Source organism: Aphelocoma coerulescens, chromosome 1 (assembly GCF_041296385.1).
Source record: "Aphelocoma coerulescens isolate FSJ_1873_10779 chromosome 1, UR_Acoe_1.0, whole genome shotgun sequence".
Classification (NCBI taxonomy): domain Eukaryota; kingdom Metazoa; phylum Chordata; class Aves; order Passeriformes; family Corvidae; genus Aphelocoma; species Aphelocoma coerulescens.
The window spans coordinates 17,219,905-17,243,183 of record NC_091013.1 but is presented as its reverse complement, the minus strand read 5'-3'; the positions used below and the strand labels follow the sequence as shown (position 1 = coordinate 17,243,183).

Genomic DNA, 23,279 nt, shown 5'->3' with positions numbered 1-23,279 from the left:
TGCCACTTGCTGGTCTTTGAATTTGATAATTGGCCTTCCAGAGCTGAGGAATACTTAACAGCAAGACAAGTCAAGGAGGAAAAGGCAAGTTTCACAATTCAACAACGCAAAAACATGTTCTCCTTTCACCTTATGGAAACAGGACTGTGGAGAAAGCTGCAGGTGCTTTTCAATTTGGTTATTGACAAGATGTGTCACAAAGTAATATGACTTTTAAACTTTTCTGACTGTTTAAAGCCAGCAAGGAGCCACAAAATTAAGGCAAGAAATTGATTTGAGGACTTTCAAAGAAGAAAGCTGTTTTCTAAGAAGAGCAAAGTAGGACGATGGCATCTGGAGAGTGCCTTCTGCTAGACCTAGAAACAGATAACTTCATTTTCTACAACATCTCTGTCAACCAGAGTGCAAACTTCTCCCTCCATGGGGAAGATTGGTTTTACCCAGCGTTCCTCTATGCCATCCCCACGATCTACGGGATCATCATTCTGATAGGTCTTATCGGCAATATCACTTTGATTAAGATCTTCTGTACTGTGAAATCCATGCGAAATGTCCCTAATTTGTTCATTTCCAGTTTGGCTCTGGGAGACCTGCTGCTTTTAGTGACTTGTGTGCCTGTGGATGCCAGCAGGTATCTTGCTGATGAGTGGCTGTTTGGCAGAACTGGATGCAAACTTATCCCCTTCATACAGCTCACCTCTGTAGGGGTGTCAGTCTTTACTCTCACTGCTCTCTCAGCTGACAGGTAAGCTTGGCTGCTATTGCCTTGAAAAGAAGCCTGCATAATTATGACTCCATAAAATGCACAATTACAAATTCGTATTTTCAGGTAAAATGTTTATTTTTAATGAGGGAAGAAGAACCACCTCAGGTAATTTCTGGTGGTTATTAGCATACAACTTGAGGAGGGTGGAGACTGAACACAGGATACTTTTTCTAAACTAAATGTTTGTGCAATTTAGCTAATAGTCTACATTAGTTCAAATAGAGACAAGAGCAGATCAAGCTAAAGACCAGAGAGAGAAAATACCATTAATGAAGCTCTGCTAAAAGATAGCATGTTCATATTTGCCCAAAAGATAATTGATCCATACTTCATGAAGTGTGAAGGCACTGGAGCAGCAATTTAAAGTGCAGTGAGAATCAATTCTTTCTAGTGGCTTGCTTCCTTAAAGTTAATGATATGTGAGGCAATATTTCATAAAATATTTTTCAGATATTCAAATGAGTTTGCCTGAAGCCAGGAATCACAGTTTGCCATAGCCTGTGTATTTCCCTTGGCTAAAATGTTTGCCCCTTAGCCAATCAAAACTGATCTGTGCTGTTGGTTCAGAAACTTCATCTTCCAATACTGTTTAGTAAAAAATAATGTGTATTAAATATGCTGGTTTATTTTCTGGATTCTTCCAAAAGAAATTAAAGAATACATTGTCACCATGATGAAGTGACACAGAACCAGTGAGTGAAAAATTATTTCAGTTTTGTTTTGATCAAAAAAGACATGGGGATTGCATCCTTGCTCACAAATAAGTGAAACTAGGTTTGCTGTGGGTAGTCCCTTGCATGCCACTCTTTCTTGCTAACCTGCTTTAAAACACCAGACTACTTTTGATCATATTTCAATTTAGTTCACACACATATTTCAATATAGTATTTGCAGTCTCAACAAAAGCAGATGACTCCTTAGTGTTTCAGAGACAGAATAGTCAATATGTTTGTCCACTCCTCCATGTCAGGATCTATATAAAAATAGCACTGTCTGCCCAGTAGCAGATGACAAACACACCTATGTGCAGATAAAAGTCTTAAAGCAATATGTTTTAAAGTGCTGTGAAAATAGGAAAACTACACTAGTGAAGGACCACATGCACTTTTACTCATGAGTTTGATGTGGTGTCTGGATCCTCCCGATCACTCTGAAGAAAATGTTGGGAAAACAATAAGTATCTCTCCAGGAAAATACATCTTTCCAAAGCTGTAATGTAAGTTGTTTTAAGGGGTGTAAGGAAAAGAAAAATGCTTTGTAAAGAAGATTGTTAGAGAGATTTATTGCTATCTGATCACATGCTACATAAAGTAAACATTGCAAATGCTTTTACTGAGCAGCACACGAACAGCACTTTTTGCCTGAAGTTATAGAACCGAACAGAAAACAGCAGCTAAGACAGTTTATCTAAGATCTGAAGCTTGGGGTTTGGTGACTTCAAGCTCTGAACTTCAGCTGTATCTGGAACCTGTTAACCATCATGCTGCACGGGTGATCAAATGTTCCCATTTCCAAGGAGTCATTTTACCCTCTTCTAATGCATCTGTGGTCCACTGCAGAATGAGATAATAATGAAACTTGTAACTTTGTTAGGTCTATGAATCTAATATGCTGTGCATTGAAACACAAGTGTCCCTTATCTGTTATGTTTGCTGAAGTTTCTATTTTGATAAATTAACAGCAGTGCTGGGTTAATTTTGTTACAAAATAATACAGTCTATATTTTGTCAGCTCACAGCCCGTTAGTCTATTTACTTAAAACTGTCACCCTGAACTACAGACCTCAGTATAATCATGTCAGAATCATTAGGGAAATAACCTTAAAATGTAAAGGGAAAGCTTTCAAAATGTGAATTGAATGTGAATCAACATGGTAATGCCTGTTGGGGGCTGTGGAGGATGTGGAAGCCCAACACCCTGCTGCAGGTGAGTTGCTGAGCCCGGCGTGTGGGGTGGTTTCATAGACACCCATTTCTGATGACAGACATGGCACTGCCTGAAGGGAAACACCTGCAGAAGAAAGGGGCATGGTGGTGAGATGGTTAATGTTCAGTGATGTGAACTCCACCTGAGATGCTCACATGAGGCATGTGAATGTCCCTGTTCTCATTAATCAAAGCCATAGACATGTGAGAGAAAAGCCTCCTAAACCTGCTCTGAGTAGCATCACATGGCATGGTCTCCAAGGAAAGGGAGACTTGTCAATTTACTACAGACCTTGTGTCTATAATTCATCATCTGCAAAAAATTATCATACGACCCTCTTGGTTTCAGCATCCTTCCATTGACAAAAGCAAGTGGGAACAACTTCTGGCATTACTGACTGTATCATGGTGATGGCTAGAGAGACATCACAGGGAACAGAAGTCTGGTGTGTAAAGAAAAGCATTGGAGTGTGATACGAGAGGGTCATTTCCAGAGACATGACCAATAGAACACAAGGTGTAAGGCAGTGGGTAGGTGTGATGGGCAGATAGAGTATGTGAGAGCATGTGAGTCACTTATGCTGCATTACAACAATGGTACAAATCATCCTGGCTGCGTTGGATCACCTTCTGAAAACGAGGGGCCCAGTTTTAATAGGTTTTTGCACTGACATCATTGGTGCAAGAGTATATGCCTTCCTGAGGTATACTTTTAGTCTTTCCATTTCCACTTTCCCCTGTGTTAGGAATCTCTCATCTGCCAGTGACGGCAGCCACTTGGCTGAGTGCCAGCCTCCTGCATAGAGCACCTAAAGCTGCTCAGTGGTTTGACCCACCAGGAACGAGGGGTTGTGCTGAAGACTGACTGTTCACTTGAAGACTTCTCAAGGAGAAACAGAGGGACAAACTGCTGACCTCAGCTTTTCCTGCAGTGGGAGCCTCCCAGACTGCAAGTGCTCTGTGTGGACACATACGGACACAGCTGAGCATGCCTGCACAGGTTTGAGCAGGAAGGGACAGCCAGAGGGTCTCTGGGTGCTTAGGATGGCTCTGTGTACAGTCATGAGATTCCATTCAGATTTTATCATTATTTCAGACAATATGTAAGAAAGGGCAAAAAAAGAGTTTACAGTATTAGAAAAGTATTTCCTGTGGAACCACTCCACTGGCTGCACGGTGCTTTCATCTGTCTGGCTGCATTTGCAGGAGCAGTGGGAGCTTGACACCTGTTTTCCTGCAAGTATGTCAAATTTTCAGAGCAGCTAAGAGAGGGTTAAGGCATGTGCTGTGCTTACAGCCACCTTCCATGAGTGATAAGGCACCAGTGCTGAGTATACAGAGTGAGGAAACAAGCAGCCCATGTGTGTGCGTGATGTTTGTGTGTTTTAGAAAGACTGTAAATGAGGTTGGCAGGGGAAGGACATCTGTCTGCCCTGCTGCTCTGCACTGTCGAGGCAGTGGTTTCTTCAGTTACTGCTCAGCATATTCCAGAAAAAAGGGAGTTTGGGTTCGGCCCTCCTCCTCCTCCTTCACCTCCTCCTCAGTGCAAGGGTAAGGGGTGCGTGAGAGCAGTGACACCTGGGCTTCTAGCCCAGGCAGAACAGCCAAGGCTGTCTCAGCAAGGGACAGGAAATCAAGGAAAATCTTTGCACAGCAAGAGGAAAAGCATCTTTTTAATTGCCGATGTCATGGGAGACGTCTTTATTTAATTGACTTTCTCCCGTGACTGACAGGGTTTATACATTTGCATTTGAATTAACCAGGCTGTCAAGCATTGATCATAGCTCCCTACTGTTAGGCCGGCATCGTAAAAGATCGAAATGCCCTGGTGCTCATGCAGAGAAACCTTCCTGAAGTAATGCTGTTTTTACAAGCACACAGCAGAGTAAGTGTAAAATGTAATTGGAGTTTACAAGCAGCATCTTTACTTTAAGCACCTTGGATTATGTGGATTTTAGTACTGGAAAACTGCAGCAGTACCTGCCAGCCAGAGCTGCCTGCAATCCTGTGGAGGGAGGGAGTGACAGTGTAGTGAGATGTGTGGAGTGACGTTACACAGGAGATTAGGTGGCTTACAGTGGTAAAACCAGCTGCAGACAGCAGGATTGCAGTCGTGTGGGAGACCTGAAATGAAGATGTTAGCTTTGGAAATGTGGGCCTCAGTGCCTTGGGTGCCTGGATGGATGCAAGGATGCTGCAGGGTTCCCAACTCTGCTGGGTCTCTTGGAATGCATCACGAACACAACTTTTGATGCTCCTCTGAACTCATACGACAGTTTGTTTATCTAAGACATAAAACTTTCAAACAACACTCCTAAAAATAGCAGCAGTGCAAGGAAAGAAATAAATCCAGAATTTCTAGAAATACACTTTTAAGCATGCAAAATTCTTTGTTTAGTGGACTCATCTCTTCTATGATTTAGATGTCTCCAGCCCCTACTATTAATATTACCTGCAATACTACAGGAGGTGTAATATCTATTTGCCAGTTCATTTATTTTATTTTACAATCACTGGTTTATATCTCCACTAGAGAACTAAGGGAAGCATGCCATCCTAATAAAAATCTATGAAAAGTCAACACGGATTTCCATTGAGTTGATTTACAGAGTGACACTTTTTGTTTTAAATACCATCAGTTGCAATGTGCCAACTCCATAGCGGTTATGAATTTATTCTGGGCATTCTAGTCACAGTATTCATGAAATACCTTCAGGACACTAAGGCACTATTTTGGAGCATTTTACTTGTGCTGTAATTTACTGTGCAGCCCCAGGAAGGTTTGAGCGGGTGGCAGAAAAAGCCACTCTGAACTACCAAGACAGCCTCTAATCCAGTCAATGCAAGTTGGCAAAATGGTACCCCACATGGAGAGTTTGGGTCCACTGATGTGATCTCAGCCAGAACATCGATCCTTCCAAGCCAGGGAAGAAAACTGGAGGGACTTTGAGGCCCAGCCCAAAGCCTTCCTGCGCACTGAAGCACTGGGCAGCCCCATGTCCACCCTTGCCATTGGCACAGCGTGTGCTGCTGCCCTCCACATGCTGATCGAGGCAGGGTGATATACACATATCTCCTTCGGCTGACGTACAGGAGTCTTAGATCCTGGTTGCTGGCCACTGTCTCAATATAATCTCAACACTCTTTACACCCTTAGTTTTAGCTGTCACTTCCTCAGCCTCTGAATCCATCTGCACCAAGAGCAACTGATCAAACAGCACAAACTTTCTGAGTATCTTGATTAACCAGAGCAGATGGCCAAAACACAATAGATGAACTTCTATAACCAGGAAGATTAGAGCTCCCATTTATAGCAGTGGGACTGGTGCGGAAATCTGCGTTTAGAGTCAGTGCTAATGTGCTGGAGACAGTCAATATTTAAGCAATCAAAAGGAAGAAAAGTCAGATTACCTATTGTTTACATTTCAGTAAAACCTAAAACCCCCAATCAGTTGTCATGGTCTCATAGTACGAGGTGCTGTACACGCTGTTATTAAGGAGAGCAACTCTCTGTGGAGAATTTGCTGGCTGTGTGTCCCAGAAGTGGGCTGAGATTTCCCCATCGCTGCAAGGAGATGAGCTTATGGTGGACCCATCAGTTCATGTCTTACTACATGATGTTCAAATGTGGACAATGGCCTGGCTGAGAAAAGTAGGAGGGAGCTGAGCTGAAAAAGGAGTAGCAGGCGCAACCATGCTGTGAAACATCTAGTACCTGCTTTGCTCATAGACAGCCATTGCAATAACCTGTTTTCCTTTATTTTGGAAAGAGACTTCACCACTGTCCCTATGGAGTCCCCTCACCTTGTTTTTCAGCAGTTTGACACCCAGGTGCCCACCTTACCCCATACAATCTAGGACATCAAGGGCCATGAGCTCCTGTCCATAGCAGGCTCTGCAATCCCCCCCACCCCGAATGTCTGCTGCGTAGGATCTCAGGCAGAGCAAGGGTTTTTGATGTCCCTGTGTCATGGGGCAGAAAACGGGGACAGTCCATGGCCCCCTCACAGTGCTGAGGCACCTGAAGGCATCGCAGCAGCAAGCCAGTTGCTATGCTGTAGATAGAAGCAGAAAGCTGGAGATCCCTTGCAGAAACTCCCCTCCTGATGCCGGGCTAGTGATCAGTTTAACTGGACTGCAGAAGACTGCGGAGCATCAAAGGGAGAAGCGTGGTCAGGGCTCTGCCCATCCTGTCCTCACTTGCCCTCTGGCTACAGTCAGTTCCTGCAGCTCCTGGGATGGCAGGACAGAAAACAGTACCATGACACCCTGAGAGAAAAAAATGTTTCTTCACACCTTCAGGCAACCCTGAAGCATGAGACTGAGATGTGAGTGCTCAAATGACCTGGGAGAACCAGAGACATGGATGCAGGACTAGGAGATACTGCACTAGCCATCAATTCAGCAGTATTTCTTGCCCACATCTGTGCACAGAGGCTATTGAATATCTCACAGGATTTGGATTAGAACAAATGTTTCCAGTGACATGAGGCTGCTTTCTGAGTATTCAGACTAAAGGTGCATATATCACCCTGCCCCCTCTTGTGTGTCTGGCACTCTGTTACCCTCTCTTCTTAGAACTTCTGTCATATTTCAAATTGAAATTCATCTGACCTTTAACCACTGCATAATAACCTAACTCAGAGTAAAACTGGAAGGCTGAGAGCATTGGGGTTGTTCAGTCTGGAGAAGAGAAAGTTATTGCAGTCCTTCAATACTTAAAAGGGTTTATAAGAAAGAGAGAGAGGGACTTTTTAGCAAGGCCTGTAAAGGACAAGGGGCAATCGTGTAAAGCTGAAAGACAGTGGGTTTAAGTTAGACATAAGGAAGAAACTTTTTACGATGAGGGTTGTGAGGCACTGGAGGGAGGTTGCCCAGAGAAGTGATGGATACTCTGCCTCTCAAAGTGTTCAAGGCCAGGTTGGATGGGTCTTTGAGCAGCCTGACTTAGTTGAAGGTGTCCTTGCTTATTGTGAGGGGTTGGGCTTGTTGATCCTTTAAAGGTCCCCTCCTAACCAAGCTATTCTATGTCTCTGTGATTAGAGCAGTCAGGGATAGCAATAGATTGTTCAGCCCCTACATGCTGCTGAAGGTTCATATAGTAGTGATGATGTCTTACGACACCTATGTTTACTGAAGCCGTAAAAAGGACTTAAGCATCATATAACTGGCTTAGCTTTATACTGAATTACACTAAAGCCATGACACGATGAGAATCCCACAGGATATCTCATTTTGTCACATGCAGAAGAGTCACTCTAATGTCTTCTCTTATCTCTTCTTTCCTTAACAGAGCACTAGCTTTTTTCATCTCCTGCTCACTTGGCTCCTGTATATACTATTTACACATAACTGAGTTAAAATGGTTTCTTTTAGACTATGGCCATTTATCCCAATGAGTCTACAACATTCTCAGTCTGGTTAGCCACTGTGTCATCTGCAAACTTTTCCAGCAAAGGTTTTATAGCCTGCTCAAGGCAGCTGATATGCACAATAAATAACACTGCAGCTAGAGCCAGTTCGCAGGACCCAGGCTACAAATGGTTCCACATACTGCTTTTTACCACCATGCTTGATGCCCTGCTAGGGAAGCATGGGGCTCAGGGTCCCCACCTGGGACTCCCCCTTCCCAGGCCAGGAGTCCTAGTTTTAACCCTTGTCCTGTGGGAGTGGGACAGGGATTGTGTGGATAGGGGAGGGAGAACCACAAGTACCCTGGCTCACACATGTGCATATCTACGTGCACTGTCACCTGTGCCAACATGCCCATGAAAGCTGCAGCTTCTCTGTACACCAGCATGGCCTACACCCTATTTACATCCCCTATCATGATGTGATAGGACAAAAAACCTGAAATCTGCTGTGTGTTAAACAAGACAGACTAATATTAATTATCACCTGTTAGCAGGATTAACCTATCTCTTATTCTCTCTACAACTGGCCTTGGGCAGCCCAAATATTTGCAATTTTCTTGATCACACCATCCAGTTTTTCTGAATACCACAACTTTGAAGCCAGTTCTCCACTTCTGAGGAAATTCACCACTTTTTCAAGATCTGTAAAAAAATTAACACCAGTTGTTCCTCAGCTGGTTTCTTTAATACTCCTAGGTGTAAATTATTCAGGCCTGCTGGTGTGAAATTAGTTTGTGTTAGCAGATGTTGGCTCACATCTTCTTTAATATAACTCACAAGTTTTCTGCTACATCTGTAGTACTGCACACATAGTATAGAACCATATATATCTCCTACATATTTGGTCCTGAAGACAAATATCGGGTTATTGCTTTTCACTTTGTCTCATCATTGTTCATATCGTCACCATTTATGTGTATGGCTGACTTACTGATTTTTTTTTTATTCCTGATGTATTTAAAAATGCACATTTGTCAATTACAGAGTGACCTTTGATAATTTGTTGGCTCCCTCAGCTTCCCTTATCAGCCACCAACATTTTAAAACTCCAATACTTGCTGTCATTTACTTTTGCTTTTTTCCCATCTGTTGCATATTGATTTTTTTAATTACTTCTTTGAGGTTTTGGCATGACTCCTCATTTTCTGTTATCCAGGGCAGCTTTTTGCCCTGCTTTTTTCATGGCAAGGTGGGAGACACCAGGGAGCAGGCTGGAAGTCAGCAACTAATGTATAGTTAGTGTTGCCCCTTTACATTTATGTTCTCCGTCAGTTGATTTGAAAGTTGCTTTTAAGTTTAGGAAATGTGCTTCTCTAAAGTTAACAGAATCATAGAAACATAGACTGGTTTGGGCTGGGAGACCTTAATGGTCATCTACTTCCAATCCCCCAGAAGTGGGCAGGGACACCTTCCAGTAGACCAGGTTGTCCAAAGCCTCATCCAACCTGGCCTTGGTTCTAAATATATATAGCTTTTTATTCTATTTCCACAAAATTAAGGTAAGCACACCACAGCTGCTATAGCTTATGGAAGTGCTAATTTTTAGGTCAATGATGAGCTCGTCTTTCTCTGTCAAAACAAGGTACAGTATTGATTTATTGTACATCACAGGCAGGACTTTTTGTGTTGAGAAACTGCCATTTTTAGAAACTCTAATGAATTTCTATAACTGCCTCTGTGGGATATCCAGCAGTTATGCCACCTGCTTAGATAACTCAGTGATGCTGTCTTTATGTACCAAAGGTGGTTCTTTCAGGAGAAATATGGCAGATTCTCTAGTGAAATGAGGGGTTCATGTCTGAGGCCCCAGCTTTAGTTGCCCTGGTCAGGTTTCAATCCTCAGGCATGGAGATCCCCCACTCCCAAGCTGCTGACATCCCTAGAGACTTGGACTGAGGCAGCAAATCCTTGGATGGAAAGCATCCCTGGGGCTTGCTCCTTCTCATGCCTAGTGGCCCTGGTGCCAGCACCAGTTCTCCAGATGCTCACCACATTGAAATCCCAACAACAGCATGTGTTCTGGTATCACATGACACAGAGCAGGCACATCCCTCTGGCTCTACCCAGGCACTGAGCCCATAGAAATGTGTGCAGTGCTTAGCTGGTGCTGGAGAGCTGTGTGGAAGCTTGCTGGTTTTGAAGTTAAAGGATGTTTCTAAACCGTGTCCTGAGGGGCACCAGGCATAGCATCGCCAGCTGGGCCAGGGAGGGGTTTGTCCTGCTCTGCTCTGCTCTGCTCTGCTCTGCTCTGCTCTGCTCTGCTCTGCACTGGGGCAGCCTCACCTCGAGTCCTGGATGCAGTTCTGGGCACCACAATGTAAGAAAGATATTAAACGATTAGAGAGTGTCCAGAGGAGGGCTATGAGGATGGTGAAGGGTCTTGAGAGGAAGCCATATGAGGAGTGGCTGAGGTCACTTGGTTTGTTCAGCCTGGAGGAAACTGAGGGGAGGCATCATTGCAGTCTACAACTTCCTCATGAGGGGAAGAGGAGGGGCAGGCACTGATCTCTTCTCTGTGGTGACCAGTGTCAGGACCAGAGGGAATGGCCTGAAGTGGTGTCAGGAGAGGTTTAGGTTGGATATTAGAAAAAGGTTTTTTACCCAGAGGGTGGTTGGGCACTAGAACAGGCTCGCCAGGGAAGTGGTCACAGCACCAAGCCTGACAGACCTCAAGAAGCATTTGGACAATGCTCTCAGGCACAAGGTGTGACTCTTGGGATGTCTTGTGCAGGGCCAGGGGTTGGACTCAATGATCCTTATGAGTCCCTTCCAATTGAGCATATTCTGTGGTTCTGTAAATGAATGGGTCCCATCCCTGCTTCAGACAGCAGGTCTCACAGCTGTTCACAAGGAAGTGTGAAGCTGGCCCCACTGAAATCTTTAACCTGGCATCAGGCTGAAGATCACTTTCTGAGAATAAATACCCTGGGTGCAAAGGGGGATTTTCTGATACGAAAAGCATCATCCATGCAGCTGTTGTTCTTTATTTCCTGCAGTAACCTTCTAATCCATTGTTTTTCCTATGTATAGGTAATTTCTGAAATATTTTAGGCTGTGGATGGTTATGATTAGGAATAACACATTCAGTATGAAATGATTAGTGTTTAAGCTCTCCTTCCCCAATATGTAGTGCAGTTCAGTGCTCTCTAAAACACCCTGTCTCAATTTTGAATTTACACATTCCTGGACTGAAATTCTAATTTGTCCATATTCCAGGATGATGTAGCAGTATGCAGGTATACAGACTGAATTTTGAACACATGCTTTAAAAGTAAGAACGATGCCACTTCCATCAATGCCTCCTTTTTCTTTTCATTTATATGTTAAGTTAATAAAAAGAGAATGTAGGCAGTACCTGACAATGTATTTAAGATTTGCCCATTAGAGATGTCTTTGTGCCCATATGCAATTTACTGAAGATTTTAATAACAGATGTTCACTCAAGAATCATGCATAATAATGATAATCTTAACTAAGTATGCAGAAAGCAGATAGACCCAGAATAGGTTGTTGGAGTGTGTTGATGGGTTAGACAGTCTAGCAATTTTGTGGATTTACTGAATTGTATTCAGAGCTATAAATATTCATAACATCCATGGTGGAAACAATAAAAAAAGTTTGTGGTATTGCATTTGTCATAAATTTCTTTGGATATTTAGTAAGACTTTTTTCTTGCTTTCCAGGTGGAGCATCACACTCAACAGAGCTCCATCTTCTTCATTTATGCAGTTTTTCCATAGCATCAATTTTTCTCTGTTGCCTGAGGCTTTTTTGAATGGTAATTGAGCCAGTCCTTCATATTATGTGGGCAAAACAATAATGTGATGCTAGTAGAACATAATTACAAAATCTCAGTGAAAGGATTTTTGTTCGGTCTGTTCTCGGGCCAGGGCCAGATCAATGTGCTCACATTAACCTTACAAACGGGAACAGATGTTTGGGGATCAGAGGGACTGCAAATTGCACTTTTCTCCCCATTTCAGTTACAAGGGGGAACAGAAGAAGTATGGGGGACATGCTGACTGAGAGGCAGTTCTTCCATCATTACCGCATGAAGTCGTGGCAATTTCAGGAGCTCGTTTTCTAGAACTGGGAAGAACTCAGTGTTTTCATTTCCCAGCAATCTACATGACTGTTTCTGTAAGACATCACTCCATTCCAGCCAAAACCTGCTTTTTAAATTTAATTTTGAGATTCAAATTAGCTCAACTTCTCAAAATATAGCTCAGTTTAAACAGATTCAAAACTTCGTAAGCAGATATCTTACTTCAGAGAGAAAATAGAAAGTGTCAGTATGGCACATCTTTCCACCAGCCTGATGCAGTGTAAACAGTAAGACTGGTAATGAAGCAAGGGTGGACAAGGCTTCTGAAATCTTGTTTGAACAGGTTTTAACACACTTGGTTTTTAAACCATTATAAAAATTCAGGAGTGGGGCACAGGATCTATTTATGTAAATGGTGTAGGACATAGTAACAGATGATACTGCTTGGAGGAAACTTTCCTTGACAATTAAGGACTCCTAAAAATTCATTTTGGAGGGGCAGTGTTCCTTTCCTGTGGAGAAAGGATGGGTAGGCTTTTTTTTCTGTTATATTTCTTGCAGGTGTGAGGTTAAGCTGCAGAAAGATGGACGTGCTTGGAAGGACTGAGATAGAAAAGGACAGTACTCTGTGGCAGAGCCTCTTTCAGCCATTTTTGCTCCCTACACTCCTGGGTCATCTACATTAGTTTTTTCTTGCTGGCATAAGGGAAGGGAGAAAGGCATTAATACAAAGCAATCATAAAAGAGGAGAGCAAACTGAGGCTGCCTATAGCACCAGCTTCTCCACACAGCAGAAAGTTACTTCCCTAAAAAAAAAAAAAGCCAACAAAACAGAGAGTTAGTCATATGGAGCTAAATTAATTTAAAATCCCAGGAAAACAAATGATTTTCCTCCCCATGTTTTAGTTAATTTAATTTTTGTGGCTGTTGTAACAGGCACAAGTAAGTGGATGAAGGTGACAGGAAAAAGCTGTGAAGGAAGCACTGAGGCTGCAGTCTTTATGGATAAGGTCCTTTCTTCCCCAGAGAGCAAAACTGCAGCCCCTCTATGCATAGAAATATATAGGCAGTATGGCTTTGAAGGCAAAGCCTGTTTATGCTTCAGGTGGTGTGTATTTTCTTGGCTCAGCTGAGGAGCGCAAAGGTGGCTAAAATATTTTTGTACCAACAGAGAAACTACACCTAGGAAACTTTGACATCCATTTGGGGGCATATTTTGGTTGGTATCTTTGGACAGTATATCTGTAACTGTATTTTTCATGCTACACCTTCTTCTGTGTTTATATTCGAAGCTGCAGCTTTGGGGCTAAGTGCATGGTATTAACCAATGTTTGCATACTCTGAGCTTTAGAGTACATTAGGTGATGCTATCATTAGTTACATTATAATTAACACAGGGACAACTACACAGTTTTCCTGTTTCCCTGGCATAGTAACCTCAGCAGGAAAGTATTTACCACACAAAGACCTTGGGTGTGTCACATTTTAGTGGTTTATGGTCATTTCAGTAGCTTCAGTTGTGAGAAACAATAACTCAATGAGCACGATAGAGATCCTAAGAGATGCGTAAAAGACATTTTCAAGGATTCAGTGGAGATGCACATGCTGTGTGGGCTCCTACCAATCCAAAATGAACTTTGGGGCTTAAGTTAAAAAGTGATCAGGTGTTCCGGGTTGAAACCACACAATCACCCACTTCCTCTTGGAGACTGACCTGGAGAACAGGGACAGCACCATGGTCACTGTGTCTGGTGTGGGGAGGATTTCCTTAGGGGGGAAATCCTCACGGTGCCTCATGAATTGCAGTTGTATTAAGCACACTGAGGATAGCCCCATGAGTAATTTCTGTTTGAGGGCTTCTGTGAGTGAGACTGCGAGACAAGGAGCTGACTGGCATCCATCCTGGCTAGGAGGTCATTGGCAGCTGCAGTGTACATGGCAAGTTGCTGCTTCACAAGTGAGAACAGGGAAATTCAAGCACTAGCAGTAGTAAAGATCAGCATCTTTTTCATATTTCTGATCAGATCAGCAACACAGTCATTTTCATCTGGGCTGTTTGGCATGAGTTCTTCGCTGTGTCTTTTTTTATTCAACTGAATATTCAGAAGGCATATTTTTAAGTTTTGGCCGTTGTTGTAGGGCATGAATTGTACCTCTGGTTTTTAAACTTCTCCAAAAATTTCTTTAAAAGCTGATAGGGAAAGTTTAGCTGAAAAATATATATATATTTCAAATAATAATTAGAGACTGAATGTGTGAGCAGCAGAGGGGATCAGTCCAGTGCCATGTCTAGATCTACTGCAGACAGTTGAACATGCAATGTGAGACATACTCTAAGAGCCCATGTTTGTACATGGGTTAAAAATAATGCTGTGGCAAAGGCAACACCTTTGCATGAAAGCTCAGCTCCGTGATGTCCATGGCTCCTCTAGGGTGTATAGGTATATTCATCAATGTCCCCTTCAAAGTGGATTGAAATATTCACATGCTGGATGTTAAATATGGGAAAGTTACATGCCTCAGGCTAGCTCATTGAAAAACAAAATGCAGGGGACAAACCTGTGGAAAGCTTGAAATATTATTTGACATACAAACTGGAAATACACATGCTGAAAAGCAGAATGAGCTTCTACTCAAACCCAGTCTACTTTGATTCTGAAGAATAAACCCAGTCTACCTTGATAAGTTCTGAAGAAATGTCAAATAAATTATAAAACCCAGGCTTGACCCTGCCAGGAAAGAGGTGTGGAAAAGACAAGGAGTGAAGGCATTTCTGAGCCCCACTCAGAAGCCAGCCAGGAGGTGCAGCTTTTTCAGACCCTGAACACCAGCAACAGGAAAATCTAGTGGTGTTTCAGCCCAAGCAGCAGCCTGGGGGGCCATTCCTCATGTGAATCCCCCACCCCCCGTGCTCTTTCCAGGAGCAGCCCCTGCAGCTGCTCTCCAGAGCCCGAGCTGGCATGGGAGAGTAGAGCAGCTGAAACACAAACTGGGAGAGACCCACTGACACATCAGCAAGGTGACTGGAAATGGGGATTCCTACCAGATCAGTACAGATCAGTCACACATCAATACTCGGAGACTAGCAGAGATTACTGGAGATTTCTGAATAAATTAACCCACAGTCAAGGGAGTCACACAGTCAGCAAAATAATTTAATTTGACTGTCAGGCTATTAAGAAAGTATCTACCTGTGCTTCTGCACCTGAGAACTTGTATTTTCAAAGTCTGTTTTCTAGTTATGTTTCTTCTGTTTTATTTCTGTTCTTTCATTCCCATGTCTTGAGTCTACATTGAACCCCTTGCAATTAAAACCTCTCTCAGATCTTTTACATCTGCTGTAGGAGGTTTTAAAAAGAAACCGAATGCCTAGTAATCAGTGCCAGCATTCCTAAACATTTCTAATTATGTTCTGTCCAAATTAAATTGTTTGTAAATGCCATCTCTAATTAAAATGTCCTAATAACTTGAAATGGAGTAATTTTTTGTCTATTCCAACTCTGTTAATGTTAATAAAAATCAAATAATTTTGCTTTCTCTATATTCTTTAACTTATCCACGTTCCTGGAAAATAATACTGGAAAATATTCTCTCAGCTGTCTATATTTTTTAAGAAAATCCCTGAAATAATCATGCTAACATTTCATGTTGATAAGCATACAGTAGACATCTGCAGAAAGACCTTTGAACCAAATAAATCTGCTAGTACCTTGATATATTATTAATTTCCTTTTGCATTTCTCTTCTTTAAGGTTTACTGAAGACTTTCAGTGAGCTAGTGTTTCTGTCAATAATCTATATCTGGACAATGAGACTATAAATTGAGCTATTTCAACAACACTCCTTTAGTAATCTGCCTAGCACTTCTGCTTTATGACTGCAATAGCCGGAGCATCATATTTGTTTAAGTGCCGTGACTTTCTTTACCTGAGTTCATGATCTGGTGCTGGAAGATTGTGCTTTGTGGTATGACACCACTTAATCCCCAGTTTCAGAGTGGAAGTTAAAGAGATGCTAAGCAAGCCTTAAAAATACTGTGTCTGGCCACTGCAGCTGGAATAAAGGGGAGCTTGGAGAATAAGTGGTTAAACAGCAAACTACTGAGCACGGTATTCATAGTACATGAAAGCAAAAGTCCTCTACACAAGACATCTGTATGAAGAAATATCTGCAAATGACAAAATGTCCAGACACAGTCTTCATTAAAAAAGTATGTAACTATGTATGTAGTTATGTATACACGAATATATGTGTATGTATATAAAATTCATACAGAGATATGGAGACACATATACACTTACATGAATGGAAAGTTAAGTATGCTGAGCAGGATATTGCATATAATCAGAAGTTGAATGCATGTTTAGCCTGCAAATAAAGCAGTTACCCAGTTAAAACAGGGCAGGACTGATGGGCTCCTCTTTCAGATTCTGAGCTTTCGGATAATGCAGGCTATAGCAGGTGGGGAGTCATGGAGTGTCTGTAGAGTGTGGGTTTGGGCTGTGCGTGGAGGGGCCCTGGTGTGCTGCCTGGACTCGGGCAGGGTGTTGTGCTCACTGCCTCTGCTCCCACCCGGGTGCCCAGTTCAACTGTGTGAAGGAGCCAGGATGCTGGAAGGAGCATAGAAATGGACTCTGGAGCAGCTGATGGGATGCCTGCCATGCCAAAGTGAGCTGGGACTGCCCAGGACCCAGGCACACACCGATCCCCAGGGAGCAGTGAGCAAAGGGGAACCAAATGCACCATGGGCAGAGTGAGACAGAACCTGGAAGAAATATCTAACAGTTTGTATCTGTTATAATAATGACCCTACATGCTAATTTTTGAAACCTGTAGATACTCCTTCCTAATTATGGTTTTTTTTCTTCATGTTTCTTAAATGCATATGCGAGTTGCAGTTTACTTGGAGTGTCAAATCCTGCCAGAGCAGGGCTCCAACATATATGAAGCACTGATGCTTTCCATTCCTTTCACTGTGCAGAACAATTTCAAATAAGTTTAATTCTGTGATATTCTTGGATTCTAAAGTACAATTTTCTGAAAGGCTGAAATCATGAAAGACAAAATTTCAAATAAAAAAATATCTCTACATATCTAGAATAGCAAGCAATAATGTGGGGTTTTTCCTGCAAGAAGCTCAGTTAGGTATTCTGGCTGCTTAACCTGAATACATCGAGTTAGAGAAAGCTCTTGCCAGCTACACCACCAAACAGCAATTAAAACAGGAAACATGCTCTTTGTAGCTTGAGAAAAAATAAGGAGGCCAGTATACTCACAACTTGAAATGTGTGGCCAAATTGCAACCCAGTTTCCTTCAACACTATTCTGTGAAGGGGTTTAAGCTGTGGTACACTTTTGAAGAGAAGTCTATGATTGCACTTCCTGTCTTAATGCTATTTGGACATATATTAATGTTATTAATATTAATTAACATGCTAATGTCATGGAGCCCTGTGCTTTGTCAGGTCAATTACAAATTAAATGAACTCATAATCAACACACATGAAACTGAATGAACTGATGACAGGTGGCTCTGATTTAAAATGAGAAATCTATTGAAAACATTGAAATTTAAAACACCAGAAAAAATCCAATCTGGAGTAAAGAATGGTTTTGTTTGGGTTTTTACTTCTGAACGGAAGGGAAAAACAGGAATACTATGCTCGAATGTTTAGGCCAATAAACTATTTCCTTTTTTTTGTTTGTTTTTTTAGGTATAAAGCTATAGTAAGGCCAATGGAGATCCAAGCATCCCATGCACTGATGAAGATTTGTGTGAGAGCTGCTATAATCTGGATTGTATCCATGTTGCTTGCCATCCCTGAAGCAGTGTTTTCAGATCTGCACCCTTTCCATGACAAAGGGACTAATAAAACCTTTATCAGCTGTGCTCCTTACCCCCATTCAGATGGGCTGCATCCCAAAATTCACTCAATGGCGTCATTTCTCATATTTTATATCATTCCCCTATCTGTCATTTCAGTATATTATTATTTTATTGCTAAGAATTTGATCCGGAGTGCTTACAACATCCCCGTGGAAGGAAATGTGCATGTGAGGAAACAGGTAGAGATTTGACTTTCTTCAAAAATCCACATTCTCTGTGAATCTGGGAGGAGAGAGAGAATACAGGAAAATTTATACTGTGAAACCGTGTGTGTCATGCTGATTTTAATAGATTAGGCGGGATAAAAGAATGAAAATGGTTGAAAGAAGCCATGATGCAGGGCTAAACAGTTAAAGCATCTCCTCTTTGTAAGTTCAGAGACTTTGGCAGAGTGGTTACCATGGCAAGCATAGCAGGAGACCCTTGCCAAAGCCTGGGAAGGTATTGACTAGGATACAGGGAAAGAGGCAGAGCTGAGTAAGTGTTTACGGATTGAAGCAAAGGGGTGATATAGGAGAAAATCAAAACTTCACAAAGTTGCTTTGTCAGAGAGAAGACCTTGCCTGTTTCTATACAGCCTGTTTACCTTGATGTATTTATCTGACTTGCTTTACCTCTTCCTTTTAAATGAGGTGCGCTTCAACCTCAGCTAAACTGGCACAAACGGTTCTAAGCTATGCAATTGTCCACTCAATTGCACCCACTGACACCTCCACCTTAGGCTGACCAACACAATCATCTCACATAGCCTTCAGGTGCTGTGCTGAAGCATTAGGGCTGGAAAGACTTCGGTTCTGCCCATCAAATGGTGTGAGATCCCTGAAATCCTTATCCTTTTTCCCTTCTGAATGTGCGTAAATCTTTTCCCCCCGCAGGCCATTCCTCTGCTAATTCAATGGCTGTTTTGATTAGTGGCAATAAAGTGAGCAGTACAAGCAGCCCTTTCCCCTTTTGGTTTTGGGGAGAGAGCTTTAAAAAAGCAAAAGGCCAGGCTGCACTCTAGCACTCTCCGTCCGTCATTCCCGTCCTGCTGTGCACTCAAGTGCTATACGTCTCCATTTGAGATAACTGGTATCGATTTCTTTATTGCGTTGCTTCCTTTCTTTATAGTGCAGATGTGGCCTCAATAGCCCAATATCAAATTAAGAATACATTTAAAAAGCATATATGGTTAGCCAAGGAGAGCCCTTTCTCAAAGGATTTAATTTTCAGCCTGCTCTCTGGAGACGTTATCACCTGGTACATGTCAATCCTTCCTGAGCTCAATGGCTGATTTTTAGTTGGTGCCGTTAAAAGGGCACAAAATAAAGTCAAAATGGGCTTGTCATGTCTCTCCTGCCTGCTTCCTGCTTGCAGCTGTCCTGAGAATAGATCAGCCTGTGTGAGATGCTCAGTTTCTGATTTACCTGTGCAGCTTGGAAGGGGGATGAGGATGGGGAAGTGTCCTGGGAGCCTGGGCAGGCACTGTGGCCACACTGTTGCAGGAGCAAGGGGAGAAGGGCTGGAGCCAGGAGCAGTTGCAGGCCATTCACATCCTATTTAAATACAATAAGTGGGATGCAGCTAATTCCCTAGGAGTGTCTGGGGAGCATTACTGGGATTACCACAGAGGACAACATTAGGAAGCCCTAAAAGGTCAGCAGTGTTACACTTTCCAATCCTGCAAACTCTGGTCACACTACCTCACACAGGGAGGCAGTGTATTTTAGCAGGTTTTTCTGGGCAACCCTGTCTGTCCTCTCATTTTGGGCAACCTACTTCATGGCTTTTGTGTTCATTAGGAAGAGAGATATGTTTTTCAGTGGCTTTGTTATCTTAGTGTGCAGCACTTGTGGACAAAAGACAAGGTATAGCTTATCTCAGCTCCCCTCAGTTGAGCAATACCTTTGGGTTGAGTCCAAGCCTGTAGAAGTAAGTAAAACAAAAGTGTGGCTGGTCTGCATGAAGGTTATACTGCATGCTAGCTGGCTTTGTGAATGCACCTTTCCCTGACAAAGCTCAGATTATGCTGAAAGGTGGTCACCCATCGATTCACCACCTGTAGCTCTCTCCTGGTGGCTCCAGTGCTTTCAGCTGAAGGGTCCACCTCACTGCTGCCTTGGTGTTTCTCCAAGTACAGAATATCCTCTCTCTGTTTCTCCATCTCCTCCAGACTCTGAGTACTGCACTTGGTCTCAAAGGGCTGTGAGCTCTTGACAGCACTTTTGTGTACATACACCACATGGCCCTGTGGCAGAATGTCCTGCCTCTGAGCTCTGTGAAATATTCCAGATTCCCACATGATAACTGATTATAGTAATAATAATACTAAGGTGATATATTAAAATTACATATGATTGTATATATTATGTGTGGATAACTAATGAAGATTGTCCACACTTTTGTTGCCAGAGCTGGGATTTTGCAAAGTGGCAAGCCATTGGAATTTTATCTCTAAACAGGAAAGGAAAGACTACTTCTAATGTAATAAATTTTCAGAATGATTTGTTTATAAGGGAAAGGGGCTGAGGAGAGACAAGGAGAGTTCTTGACTGTGTTTACCTGCAGTCCAGATTTCCCTGCTCTGGACATGCCACCTGCCATTTGTTAGCCTGAAAGCTGCAGCACTGGCAAAAGTAGCCAGCCACTGGTCTGAGCTAGGAATAGCAGCTAATCTGTGTTTCTCTTTCTTCGTCCAGATTGAGTCCCGTAAGCGCCTGGCCAGGACCGTGCTGGTCTTCGTGTGCCTCTTTGCCTTCTGCTGGCTGCCCACTCACATCATCTATTTATACCGCTCCTACCACTACTCTGAGGTGGACACCTCAGTGCTGCATTTCATTGCCAGCATCTGCGCTCGGATCCTGGCCTTCACTAACTCTTGTGTCAACCCCTTTGCTCTCTACTTGCTCAGCAAGAGCTTTCGGAAGCAGTTCAACAACCAGCTGCTGTGCTGCAGAGCTCGCCTCCTCATCCGCTCCCACAGCATGGCCAGGAGCACGACACGAATGACCTCCCTCAAGAGCACCAACCACTCCCTGGCCACCTTCAGCCTGATCAATGGCAACCACATCTGCCACGAAGGCTGTGTTTAAAGGGCACAGTCAGGGACATAAAGTGCTGAGCACAGCTGCTGGGCTTTGCTCTGTGGGGATGGGGAGCAGCGCACACGTGCATGTACACACGCATGCAAGGAGGTGTGGTGTGCTCAGAGAACTCAGAGGAGCTTGAAGCATCCAGCATTTCATTCTGGGATGAAGTTGAAGCATCCAGAATTTCACCCTGGACTGAGGCATCGCCGGAGCATCAGATCATTGAGCACCAGCCCACAGGATCTCCCTGGGAACTGCTGCTGTGCTTTCAGTGAGAGCAAAATGAGCACTTTAAGATCAAATCTCTTTTGGCTCTGCAGAATCACATCCTGCTCAATCCCAAATTTATGCAGACTTACAGCAGTGATAAAGACCCTATCAGGTGCACACAATTTCTCAGAACAGTTGCATCCATCATTTCATGGTGTAATGTATTTTGACAGAGAAAAAAATACATTTAAATAAGGTAAATTTACAAAGGAGTTCACCATAGGTCATTTACAGACTTTTAAAGTATTTATTAATCTTCTGAGTACAGTATTAATTCATGGTCTGAAAAATATCAAGAGTTTACTGGGGCATGTCAGTGGCTCCATTTGAAATGAGCAGTATCTTGCACCATGTCAATGTGAAAGCAGTAACGTGAATAAATGTGAGTTGGAATATGTTTACAGCTTTCAGCTGTGTGAGCTTTTGCCATGTTGCGGAGGACACAGCAGGGCAATTTCCAAGCATTACTGTTTTGTTCTTCCTGTCTTCAAAGGTGTGAGATAGTGAATTATCCATCACCCAAGTGGTACCACAAAATTTTAGTTGGGTTTGGCTAAGGGCAGGCAATAGCAGAAACTGAAGTACAGCTATTTTTCTTGTAGTAGTGCTTTGTAAAACACTTGTTTTTCAGCAAAACCTTCCAACAATGCAAGATCTGATCTCCAACCTACATTTTTTCCTGCTGTATTCACAGAAATCTGTGGAGACAGAGTGCCAAAACTGATTGGAGAATCAGGTCTACTGTAATGTTCACCCCAGAACAAGTCCTGTGCCGGGTATCATCTATTCTGGAAACAGGAGCACAGTGTCCTGCAGAAAACAAACTCCTGAAGCACCTGGGCTATAAGACACGCAATGAAGCTGCACACCTGATTAATAAAACTGCTGCCAAGTGAGGCCATAAACCAATCACTGTAGCAGACTATTGGGTTTTTAATGGCCCTTATTCTCTTTTATTAATTTTCTCCTTTTCATTTCTTTTCTTCTTTGCCTCTGTTTCGTGAGTTCTTTTACTCAGAGTTCAGATTGAAATGCAGAAGATGCCAGGCTTCTTCTTCTAATTGATGTTTATTATTTCTTATCTATAGCACAGCTGCACAGAATGTACCTCTAAGTTAACAAGGTGGAAAATGGCCCTGAAGTTCTAACTTCCAAGGCCATTTAAAGTCCACACTATCCAATTATGGAATGCCAACTAATTTATTTTTACTTATAATCCAATAACTAATTATTCATGATCCACACTGTGGGTTTTTTGAACCAATACCAAACACCTAGATTTGTGAAGAAGAAGGAGGAAAGAAGAAGAACAAACCCACACCCCAAATCTTCCATCTTGTTACTAAATCCCATAAACCTTATTTTTCTACATCTCTACATATTCCACCCAGTGACATAACTTTAATTACACAGCAACAATCTCAGTGCTATTACATAATCTGGGAAGTTTTTCCCAAGGCCTCAGGTCAAATGCACTGTGCTTTTGAAGATCATTACCTGTCGGCGCTGAAAGACTGAAATTCTCTGAACCCAGGATTGCAACATCTCCCCCTCCTGTTTGAACCATGAACACTGCTTTAACTGCTTTCTTAAACCATTGTCGGATACACTGAAGTAGACAAGGTACAAGTACCACGATGACTACAATGACAATCAAAACATACATGCTCACTCTCAAAAGCTCTCTCCATAGTGGAGCGAGGCTCAACCAATCAGACAGATCATCCAACCATGATCCTCTTTCAACTTTGAGTTTAGTGAGACCTTCTTCTAATTGTTGGATGCTCTTGTGTATTGATAGCGAATGGTCAGAAAGGTTCATGCAACACATTCCATCAAAGTCTGCATCCGTGTCTGTGCACTAACAAAAGGAAATCTATTGCTGCTCTGTTTTGCAAAGTTGC

At 42.6% G+C, this 23,279-nt stretch overlaps 1 protein-coding gene across 1 annotated transcript; it reads left to right on the top strand.

The window, feature by feature from the left end:
- The first annotated feature begins 326 nt into the window (after window positions 1–326).
- On the top strand, window positions 327–21,524 carry GRPR (gastrin releasing peptide receptor). The gene is made up of 3 exons (XM_069028644.1): window positions 327–745; window positions 17,865–18,216; window positions 20,716–21,524. Exons 1-3 carry the CDS (start codon window positions 327–329, stop codon window positions 21,106–21,108), a joined length of 1,164 nt encoding a protein of 387 aa, XP_068884745.1. The 3' UTR covers window positions 21,109–21,524.
- The last annotated feature ends 1,755 nt before the right edge of the window (window positions 21,525–23,279 follow it).